Source organism: Rhynchophorus ferrugineus, unplaced genomic scaffold, assembly GCF_030347505.1.
Source record: "Rhynchophorus ferrugineus isolate W39M unplaced genomic scaffold, kcgeb_rfMv2 rfM10, whole genome shotgun sequence".
Taxonomy (NCBI): Eukaryota; Metazoa; Arthropoda; class Insecta; order Coleoptera; family Curculionidae; genus Rhynchophorus; species Rhynchophorus ferrugineus.
In genome coordinates, this window is record NW_027472589.1 from 14,947,258 (window position 1) to 14,959,846 (window position 12,589).

Consider the following 12,589-nt stretch of genomic DNA (forward strand, 5'->3'; position numbering starts at 1 on the left):
CCTTGAATGCTTTGGCATATTTAAACACGAAAGCCCTAATCAGGCATTCACCACCGAACTGATTTCGCAAACGCAGAAAAATTTCCGCCTTTTTAACGCCTTCCCCTACTAAAACGAGTGACAATACATTGCGCTACGGTGGTCTGCAATTGACGTTCACTCATGATCGTAGCACGTGCGTGAAACATGCGCTCTCGACGAAAACTATGCCAGTTTGTTCGTAAGGGACCCGGCTATCACATACTCAAGCCACGACCTTCAAAACATACATGCGCGCCATCTACGGTGTTTGTCTCCATCATATTTGAATCACCCTCGTAATAATAAAATAATAAGTCGACTTGGTGGCGCAGTGGTAACGGCAACAGGACGGTTCTCTTACTGTTGCGATAGCCGCGGGTTCGAATCTTGCTCGGATATGGTCGTAAATTTATGTTTGTGAGTGTTTAATATTTGTCACTGTCCTAGATAAGAGTGTAAAATCCGACAAGAAAAATGATCCCAGTCACGCCCGTAACCAGGCTGGGTAAGACCGGATGTCTTCTGGGATGATTTATATGTTGCTCACTCGCCAGTCGGTAGGCTTAATGCGGAGGACCGTGGTTCGTAGCCTACCTTAAATAGTAGGCCCAGTCCAGATAAACCTATAGCTGGTAAAAGGAGACTTTAAAATATGTAAAAAAATTAAAATAATAAAATAATAAAATATAAATAAAATAATCAAAAAATTTATGTTTATTTTTACATTATAGGAAAATAGTTAGACAGAGAACAACATTTGACAACCGAACGTCTTTTGCAGGCTCATTCGTTTACGTGTTCGGACTTACCAGACCGCATTGTATCTCTTTTTAACTGGAAAATAAAACGAATTTACAAACTGTAATAGGCAATACATTATACATCTCGATGACGTGAGTTCACTGTTACTTTGGATAGACTATTCTAGGCTTATAATAGCTTTTAATATATTTACAACACTATCTGGAAATTATAAATTCTAATAAAACTGCAAAGAAAAATAACAAGTTATGACGAGTGATCTCTATGGGTACGATATAGAAATGAACGTGATAGATGTGAAATAATAATTAAAAAAGCAAACGATACGGTTACCTTTCTTACCTTTGGTAGGCTTGGCGACCTTGGTTTTGCACTTCTTCGTGATCTCCCTTTTCTGCTCGCAGGAGGCGTCGCTGCCCTGCTTGAGCTTGTCGGTTCTGGTCATCTGTGCCTGAGGGTTGCATTCGCCCCATGTGCCTTTCTCATATCGACAAGCTAAAAACAAAACAAAAAAAAGTCTAATAAATTTATCACAAAACATATATATATATTTTTCAAATTTATCATGCGGACTTTATATAAGTTTTTCGTCGCTAGCTCTTTGGCTTTTGATACAGTATTTTCCTGGTAACATTGTTTCACTTATGTTTTGAAATGTTGTCTGTTCAATTAGTCATGTCAAACATGTCAAGATTCATGCTAAAAAGGTTATTCCAAAGAAGACAGTCGAAACTGTTGATGCTTAACATGCTGAGCTCACTTTAGATGCTTCAAAAATGGCAAATCTCAGTTCTGAATTATACACTTCTGCAGAAGAAAAGTTGTTTCAATAAAACCAGTGTAAGTATTAAAATGGACAGTTGTCATTTGGGTCATTTTAAGGTTAGAACTATTAGATTATGCTTAGGAAAGTAGTGTCATAGAAACAACATCAGGAGACAGGAATATATTATACCATTTTTAACACTGTTAGTTAAGTTCAACGTTAGCAATGAATATTTACGAATGACTGTGCTGCAGTGAATAGTGAATTATTTAAGATTCTAGTATAATATACAATGTAGACAAAGTTGCTACCCTATTAAACTAAACAAAAATACAATTCTATTTAAAAACACATAGATATAATATTTGGTATAATACATTGATGGAAAACCTTAATTAAAATCATTTCAGCAAGTCTTGAAGCCAATATGTATAGTCCCACAATCAAAATTTGAAGTAATTTTATATTTCTAAATTACTTTTAATAGTTTTGCAAACATTAAAACTCACAGAAATTGAATAAAATGAAATCTCTCATTTACGATAAACAGTAAAACTAACTAGTAAATACCGAAAATAATTGCATTGCTTATATTATTTTTCTACATATTACCAATAATTTACCGCCACATTAGCAAATATAATGATTCAAAATTTCGTATTAGTTCTAGTAAATTTGAATTAACTTAAAAATATTAATTTATTGTATTATTTTTTATATATTAATATTAATGCAAGTAGTAAATAACTTATTAATTATAATAAACATACTGATATGGTTAAAATATTTATATAATTAATAAATAAATGTGCGTATTTCGTTGATATATCGGTAATATACTCATAAAAAATGTAGTAAGTAGGCTTCGAAAGAACACAAAATAAAAAAATTGACATATCGGCGCAGTGCGTCAGTTAAAAACTCCTGTATTAACAGGCATTTTATTTGCTCCTTATTTTTTTATATCATTCTGTGAATAGTGAAGTGTGAAGTAGTGAATTATCAGCAATATTTATGGTATTGAGGTAAGATTTATTTAAATAGCATGATTACAGTATAACTAGCTATTTAGCCAATATATAATATCGTATTTTGATGCATAGCAATGTATATAAATTATTTTTTAAAATAAAACATTTTTAGCACAACAAAACTCCAAAATAATAGCTAAAACGTAAAACACTCAATGTTTTACAGAAAAAAATAATTCATCTTAAAAATATTTTATTATAAACGTCATGTACGTAAAATATTTTTGTCGTTTTTTGCCGGCAATGCGCGTGCCGTAATACCGGTGAAGAAAATCTAGTAAGTATATGTTGTCGGTACAATAAAAAACTGTAAACAATCGAAAAAGTTGACATATCGGTATAGCGAGTCGGTTAATATTCGCATAGCAACATTATATTGAGATTTTATTTATTATATTTAATTATTTTGTGATTAGTTGTGGTACCAAGTAATATTAAGGTAAGAAAGTTTATTGGTATAACATAAGATATTCGTTTTATGCCAGGTTTAAGCTTATATGTCATTATATCGGACCGGCCTGATGTCCGACAATCATTTTTCTAAATAGAAAAATGTTTATCAGTGAAAATAACAAGGAAATATATCATAGTGAACAGTAAATAGTAAAAACATCCAAATTATTTTTGGGGCCTTATATTTTACATAAAAAAATAATTAGCGTCATATTTGTATGCTAACTCTTGAGAAATTTACATGATATACGAGTCTAACCTAAAATTTTAGCAAACTAAATCTATATAGCCATTTTCCTAATTAATATTATATTTTTTGCATTTACTATTATTTTATTAATATTGTTTTGTGAATTTTTTATATATTTTTTTATAATGTTAATTTGATTATGAAATAGTTAAGTGTTTAAATAATTTTTTATAGGTTATTTGGGATTTAAGCCATTTTACTGGGTATATAATGCGTGCTTTCACTATATTTTTATTCCTTTATAGATTTATTTGTACATATATGTAGATATCTTGCTTTTTTATGGTTTATATGTTTAAGAAATGATGATTTATGATTTGTAAAGTTTTCATTTAAAAACAAGGAAACATCTGTAATAATTTAGTAAATAATATAATTTTATGACATATTATTTTTAAATAACTTAACCGGGTAGCTAATGAGTTATTTAATCATATATATTAACTTATGCATTTTCATTAGTTCATATATGATTTCCTATTTTACATGTTTACGCGTTTTTCATGGTGTATAAATATTATGCTCTTTATGGTTATGATATCATTTAAACGTTTAAATTATTTAATTTTAGGATATTATATTTTGTACTGTATGCATTTTCATTATTTCATGTATTATGTTGTTTTTTACAGGTTTAAATTTTCAATTTTTTTTTATTTGCACATATTTTAAATATATTTGTGTGCTTTGAGGCGTTAATAGTCACTAACAATATAATGTTGGTATATGAAAATATAAAAGAAATATTAATTGTAAAGGCTTTTAATTTGCAATAATTCAATTTAAATGTTTAAATAATCTATTGTCTATAACATATGACTTTTAGGTAATTTATTAGTTAATTAATGAGATCATTCGTTATATATTTTTACCATATCCATTATTTAGTTACGCATTACTTTATGCATTATTATTTATTTTACATATTTACATATATATTTTATATGGCGTGAGATACATTAGCACAATAATATAATTAGAATCATTTAATTATGTTTATTAACAATATAATTTTGATATATTTTGTATATTAAAATGATATCATGCCTTTCTACGGGTCATTTTTCCAAGTTTGGGGGATTTGTTTCCATGAATGTGTTTTCTAATATCATATCAGAGGATCACAGATGATATGTTCATTAAGCTTGTTATAATGCTGCTATATGGTTTATTATAATAATTATTAGTATTTATGATTGGTATAGTAGTAATAATCAATTGTATTATAATTTTCGACCCCCATTTTAGCTTTTATCTACTGTTTTTAAAGTAATTGTTTAAATAACAGCTTAAAATATAACTGAAATCTATATACAAATTTAATTCTAATAGAAATATTTCACTTTAACCAGAAATATTTTGACAAATAGTGAAATAATAAAGCAAAAATAGTAAACACTATTCTAGTGAAGAAATTTATACTTTTAAATCAATAATTAGCCCGAATAACAACTCGTAAATGTCCAAAAATATCTTTTACATATTATTTATTATCATATTATATTTTTTATATGCGAAAGTGAAATAACCATTTCATTACTATTTATGTTCAAATTTATCTTAAAATATCTATTATTACTTCGTTACAATCATTTCGTTTGTACCATAGTACCATTACTTATTATCGTTTTCTAGCTAAAATTGTTTTTCAAGAACTTTTAATATATGAATATTTTATTTTAATGTTTATATCGATTTTGTACGATCAATATTGAATTTATTACCTTTCAAATGTTTGGAGGAAAACTTTGGGATGACACTAAAACATGTGTTTTGATGTCGCATGACGATATTATTTTATAAGATTACATACATGCTCTTTTACATCGACATCTCCAATTTGAAATACCAGAACTGAGACATGTTAAAAATGATTAAATTGTTTTGATTTTCAGTACTTTTTTTAAAGTATAATAATAACGGAACAGTTTAAATATTTATTTTATGTTGTATTTATTTGTTGTTTCAATAGCTGACCATAATTTATAGGAAATTAATTTCACTATGGCACTTAAATTCATATCAATTTACCTTTGCCAAAATGTGTTTTAACATTAATAGTGTTATTTGTTAAGAATACTTAGTTTAAAATACCAGTTTTTTTATTATTGGTATTTGGACTTCTAGAACTACTAGATAAGAAAATGTATTTTTGTGTAAAATATACATCTTTAATTTATACACTTTGGTACCCCTTGAAGTATCACTGATTCCATCGTTCAAATTAAGAGTATCAATAGTGATCTCGTTGTTAGTTAGTCGCTGGGTGTTAAATAGTCCTGATCTGGTATATAAGAAAATTGATTGGAAGTATATAACTTTTACATTGAAGAATATTTTCAGTTTTCGGTCTTTTATAACAAGTTGATTTTTCAATAATTTGTAAAATTATAACTTCATTCAGACGATCTGGACGATCTTCATGTTTGTACGTTTGAATTTAAGTGTCATAATTTTGGGGTTATTAAAAAATGAGATTCCAATCAATATTCCTTTTTAAGTTTCAAGCTGGATATTGTTTGGGTTACTGTAAAATCATAAAAGCCGCTATTCAGAAAGTAAATCAAGCAACTATCGGACAGTTTGATAGTATTGAAGGGATATTTATCCAATATATTTACTCTAGCATTAGAAATTGGTACTCTTGGGCATAATCCTTGTATATCTGTAATACATATAATTCAAATAATCCTTTTTAATAATCCTGTTGAGACCCTTAGTGGAGCACTTTATTATTTTATTAGTTAACATATTTATATTTACAATAATATATTGGAATCACAATAGTATTAGGGGATAATTGGTACAACATATAACAAGTCAATTGAAAAGTCCCCGACTTGACACATAGATGGCGCTACTATAATTTAATCCATATGTTTTTTAGTTAGGACTAATCCTCAAAAGATACGCGCATAAATTTGACCGCTGTCGAGTCGTTAGTTTGTGAATTATAGCATTTTGAGTGAAGTAACGTTTGTTTAAAAGGAATTTCGCGTGTTGATAAAATATTGCTTTTTGAACAGTTGACAGTTGAAGCAAAAACTTGGCTTGAAGCCGAGTTTTCGGACACTGCCCCAGGAAAATCAACCATCAAGGATTGGTATGCTAAGTTTAGACGTGGTGAAATGAGCATCGAGGACGGTCAACGCAGTGGACGCTCAAAAGAGGTTGTTACCGACGAACTAAAATTAAATGATATCGAATGACCGTAAATTAAAATGGAATGAAATAGCAGACACTCTAAAGATATCAACTGAACGTGTAGATCATATCATTCACGAATTTTTGGGTATGAGAAAACTCGCGCGAGCTCACTTTTGACCAATAACAACGACGAATGATGATTCGGAGCAATGTTTGAAGATGATCAAGCGTAATAAACCCGAGTTTTTGCGTCGATATGTGACAACGGATGAAACATGGCTCTATCATTCCACTCCGAAGACCAATCAACAGTCATCCGAGTGGACTGCACAGTCGGCTGGCAAGTTTATGGCGTCTGTATTTTGGGATGCACATGGAATAATTTTCATTGACTACCTTGAATAAAGAAGGACAATCAACAGCGATTATTACATAGCGTTATTGGACCGTTTTAAGGACGAAATCGCCGAAAAACGGCCGCATTTGAAGAAAAAGAATGTACTGCTTCACCAAGACAATGCACCGTGTCACAAGTCAGTGAGAAAATTCATGAATTGGGCTTCGAATTGCTACTTCTTCGATTGTATTCTTCAGATCTGGCCCCCGCGACTATCTCCTGTTCTCAGATCTCAAAAGAATGCTCGCTGGGAAGAAATTTTCGTCAAATGAAGAGGTGATCGCTGCAACTGAGGGCTATTTTGAAGCAAAGTACAAATCCTACTACAAAACTGGTATTGAAAAGTTGGAGGGTCGCTATAGTCAATGTATCACCCTTGAAGGGAATTATGTTGAGTAAAAAAATAATTTTGTCAAAAAAATGTGTTTTACTATGGTAGGCCGGGGACTTTTCAATTGACCTCTTATCATTATTATTTTCTATCATTTTCTGTAACTTTTTCTTATCTTTCTGGAAATGTGGTGTTATAGTGTGCCAGCCGATCTGAAGAAGTGGTAATTAGAAAACGGTATGTCTGATGAGTACACTGACTACGGCAGAACTTTCTATCCGAACTGCAACAGTGTATACTTGTGGTTAGTTTAATTCTGTTTTAACAGCTCATAATATACCAAACTTTCCATATCCCAGCATATGCACATCTAGTCTTTATGGCCATGAATATTCTGTTTTTGCGTTTGATACTAGCCACAAGATACCACAGAAAACTCTTTCTTTTTAATATATCTCTATTTTTAATACAATAGTCTCCTTTTCTCTTTTTACCAACTATGGGTTTATCTGGACTGCGTCTAAAGTTTAACGTGGACTCTGAACCACGGTCCTCAGCATTAAGCCTACCGTCTGGCGAGTGACCAACTTTAGAAATCATCCCAGAATACATCCGGTCTTACCCAGCCTGGTTATTGGCTTGACTGGGATCATTTTCCTTGTTGGATTTTACACTCTTGCGTAGAACATTCACAAATTTTAAACAATCACAAACATAAGTTTACGACCATGCCCCAGCAGGATTCGAACCCGCGTCTGTCGTAACAGTAGGAGGACCGTCCCATAGTCTTTACCACTGCGCCACCAAGCCAGCTTATAATATTTGTGACATGGGAAAATAATTATGACTTGATACAATAAATAAAATATCACATTGTATCGAATGTCTGGCGAAGCTAGGACAAGATAAGAAAGGCTGATGGCTCATTAAACACTTGGCTAGCAAAATGATGTTTCATCGGCTCGTTGTCGAGTCGGATAATGGAGGTTCAGGTACCGAAGCTAGACGAAGCGCGTTAGAAGTTGGTAAAGGACCCCTTATGAGGGCTATAACCATAAATTTCAAGAAGGCTCAAGATTGTAGAATTTTCAAGCACTACATAAGAGTTCGTAACGCACGTGTTTCATCTGCGTGAAAAGTTCCTATTGAAAACAAATATTATAAGAAATAGTTAACTAATCTAATAAATTGGACCCCTAAACTGTACAAAAAAAAAATATTTAAACAACTTTCTATAATAAATGTAAACGTAATTACGTGGCAACAGGTTGTTTCTATTGATATTTCCTACTAATATAATATAAATTGAATATAGACCAAAATTAAACCGAAATACCGAAAAGCAGATAGTAGAACTATATTTTTTATTAATTGATTGGACCGGCGGTATTATATAATAGAAAATATAACATTTAATAAATTCATATAATTAATGGGGCACACTCAAGTATCATATCGGCGTGGCAGTAAAAATACCCACCCGACGATACAGCGTCCCATCTATCACCTTTTGTTTCATAAGCGGCATAGATTATTTAGTAAATTCCCATTTCCCGCCGGCACCATTCATCTCCCGTAATATTCCTAATTTTAATCAGCGGCTCCATTAATTCAGAATAAAGCAATCTGGGAGATTTTAACGACAACTTATTCACATAATAACAGGACGCATAAATATTAATAACAAATAAGATCCCCGTCCCACCGACACCGCGGCCCCGTGAATGATTAAAACGTTCCCGTTCGGCCGGGGGGCGACGGAGAACGGGGGGCAGGTATTAAGACAAGCTCGCCCGTCTCTTCTCGCTACTGCTCGTCCCCCGGGAACCCCTCATTTTTGCCGGCCTACCGCGCGCACTAGCGGATAGTAAATATCCCCGTTTTCATTTAAGATTTAACGGAATTAGGGCCACTTTAATAAGATTGCTGCCTAATTTTGCGAGATATTTCGGAGTCTGTTTGGACGAGGGGGGCGGTAGGGCTAGGGAATGTAATTAATCATTGGGTCAGTAGATTTGACGGGTTTCGGGCCTGGGGCTCGGAGGTCCAGACCGGGTCGTTGTTTTTTATATCTGATCTTGGTTCGTGTCGGGGTACGGCAACTTTCGATGTACATGTAAAATTGATTCGGCAAACAAATTGTTCGTAGCGGGAGAGTTGGGGGGTGGGCGGTGGGTGGTGGCGTTGATAGGGGAACATTAGGAATATTAAGTTTATCTTAGGACAGAAAAAACTCGAATAAAGAATGTTAAGTAAGTCAAGCTATGTATGGAACGAATTCGTAACAGTCATTTGAGTGTTACGAAATGTGTATTATCATATTCGTTTTTCATTATATATCACGTTATAACAGGTCAATTGAAAAGTCTCCGGCCTACCATAGTAAAACACATTTTTGAGGCAAAATTAGTTTTTATATTCAACATAATTCCTTTCAAGAGTGATACAAGGATTACAGCGACCCTCCAACTTTTCGATACCAATTTTGTAGTACGATTTGTCCTTTGCTTCAAAATAGGCCTCAGTTTTGGCGATTACCTCTTCATTCGACAAAAATTTCTTCCCAGCGAGTATTCTTTTGAGATCTGAAAACAGGAAATAGTCGCTGGAGGCCAGATCTGGAGAATACGGTTGGTGAGGAAGCAATTCGAAGCCGAATTCATGGATTTTTGCCATCGTTTTCACCGACTTGTGACACGATGCATTGTCTTGGTGAAGCAGCACTTTCTTTTTCTTCAAATGCGACCATTTTTCGGCGATTTCGGCCTTCAAACGGTCCAATAATACTATGTAATAGTCGCTGTTGATGGTCTCTCCTTTTTCAAGGTAGTCGGTGAAAATTATTCCATGCGCATCCCAAAATACAGATGCTGTGCGGCTTACAGGCGAACCTTGCCAACCGACTGTTGTGTTTTCCCACGCTTTGGAGCGGCTTCATCGTGTGCAGTCCACTCGGATGACTGTCGATTTGACTTCGGAGTGAAATTATGGAGCCATGTTTCATCCATTGCCATATATCGACACAAAAACTCGGGTTTATTATGTCTGATCATCTTCAAACACTGCTCGGAACCAGCAACTCGTCGCTGTTTTTGGTCAAAAAGAAAAAGAGCTTTCTCATACCCAAGTATGTTCAGTTGTGAATATTATCTTTAGAGTGCCTGCTATTTCATTCAATTTCAATTTACGGTCATTCAAAATCACTTTGTGGATTTTTGAAAGTTTTTGTCGGTAGCAACCTCTTTTGGGCGTCCAGTGCGTTTACCGTCTTCGGTGCTCATTTCACCACGTCTAAACTTAGCATACCAATCCTTGATGTTTCATTTTCCTGGGGCAGTGTCCGGAAACTCTGCATCAAGCCAAGTTTTTGTTTCAACTGTATTTTTTCACTTCAAAAAGCAATATTTTATCAACACGCGAAATTCCTTTTTATCCATTTTTTTTCACAATAACAAAAATTGCTTCACTCAAAACGCTATAATTCACAAACTAATGATACGCCAGCTGTCAAATTTATACATGCATCTTTTGAGGGTTAGGGCTAACTAAAAAACATGTGAATTTAATTCTAGTAGCGCCATCTATGTGTCAGGCCGAGGACTTTTCAATTGACCTGTTAGTCAAATGTAAATCTATTAACACATGCTAAGAATTTTTCGTTCGTTATCGTTTGAATCATTATCAGACAGTTTAGTTTTGAACCAACTGTGGTTTCAACAGGATACCTCTCTTCAGTTTAAAGGTCCATTGTATTTTCCATATGCGTATCGAAATAACAGACGAATTGTTGTGCTAAATATTAGCGTTGCGAACTATCGACTGAAAATAGTAGAAACGGTCGATTATCAGTTCGCGTATCAGTCGAAAGTAAAAAAACTAGCGACTGAAAATAGTAATTACAATTTCAGTCAAATGCACACTTCGACCGTTTCTCTATTCCTAATAACAGATGGAGATGTACGAATTGGTTCCCGTTTTAATTTTGAGACAGAAAAGGACGGGTAATGTTTTTTTACCGTGTAATAAGTGAGACGGATGTACATATTCTTTCTCGAACTTTCATTGGGAATAGAAAGGGAAAGAGATAATTGCCGGACTCTATTACATTAACAGTTTCATTTTAAATGATGTAAAATTATTTTTATATTTTGTTATATTTGACTTGACGTAAAGAGGAGTAGAGTGCTGACTTAGTAGTTGTAGAATATTTGTATCATATGTTCTCAATCAATTTTTATTAACTATTTAACTATCGCACCCATTTCAAATACAATAATAATTTCATTTATCATTAATCCCTAATATTTTAAGATTATTATTAGTTGAAACTTTAATGAAAGAGTTTCTAACATTCAAAAGGCTTGAATAAACATCTAGAGAGTTAGATTGAATCGAAAATATCAAACAAAAAGAGCCATTACCTATTATTGCCATAAAAACAGTCAAAAGTATTTTACTTTTTATCATTCATAATTTTATTCTTTTTGCTCTGTTATATTAATAGATAATCTTGAAAAATAGAGTTCCAAAATGCTGCTATATTAATGTACAATATGTTGGTGTTTATAACCAAGACAAAAATTAGTACAAACAAGACATACAGCCTTATATATTACATATACATTTATGTAAATTCAAAACATTATTTTCAAGATCGCGGCTAGTACCTTAAAAATCAGCCAAATGAACCTAGTAGAACCGAAAATAGTAACTGACAGTAGACGGCTGAAACAGTATGTTAGATAGCAAAAGTAGTAAAATTAGTCGGATCATAAATAGCGACTGAAACTACACGATTGAAATAGTCGATAGTAAGATGTAATAACATCAGTCGGACCGAAAATAGCGACTGAAATAGTTGATAGTAAAAAATGGTAAATTACTGAACGGTCGATAGTCGTTTTCTGTCGATGGTTTCCAACGCTAGTAAATATATTAAGGCACGTGAAGTATTTAGTGATCATTATCAGATAATTTAATTCTGAACCAACTGAAGTTTCAACAGGATACATCTTTTTAGTTTTAAGTTCTATTGCATTCTTTAGAATATCCTACTAACTGTCCTCACTCCATTGCCACAGAAGCATATTCAAAGCATTACCATTTTTAGTCCTAAACGTCGATGCATCCGACAAAGCTATGGGGGGAGTTTTGTAACAAATCCAATCAAATGAGGAATTTCAGCCCATAGCGTTCTTCTCAAGAAAATTGTCTCAGGCTGAAAGAAATTACAGCACATATGATATTCTGATCTCTGCACATATGATATTCTGAAATACTGGATGATTCCATCCAGCATTTCCAACGTTTTTTGGAAGGGAGCCAATTTACTGTATTTACAGTCCACAAACCATTGATACATGGTTTCAAACAGAAGCCAGACAAGCAGAGTCTAAAGCAAATTAGACATATCAGTTTCATTGGGGAATTC

General features: G+C 32.9%; 1 protein-coding gene across 4 annotated transcripts in view; it reads right to left on the reverse strand.

Annotated features, from left to right (window-relative positions):
- miple1 (midkine and pleiotrophin 1) overlaps positions 1-12,589 on the reverse strand; it is a 210,927-nt gene that overhangs the window by 3,129 nt on the left and 195,209 nt on the right. For 2 of the 4 annotated variants that reach the window (XM_076416668.1, XM_076416669.1), the window contains exon 4: positions 1,117-1,278. In XM_076416668.1, coding sequence (XP_076272783.1) covers positions 1,117-1,278 — 162 coding nt within the window. Of the gene's footprint in view, positions 1-34; positions 1,279-12,589 lie in introns of all 4 variants that reach the window. The other 2 variants (XR_013007535.1, XM_076416670.1) reach the window with 2 other exon arrangements.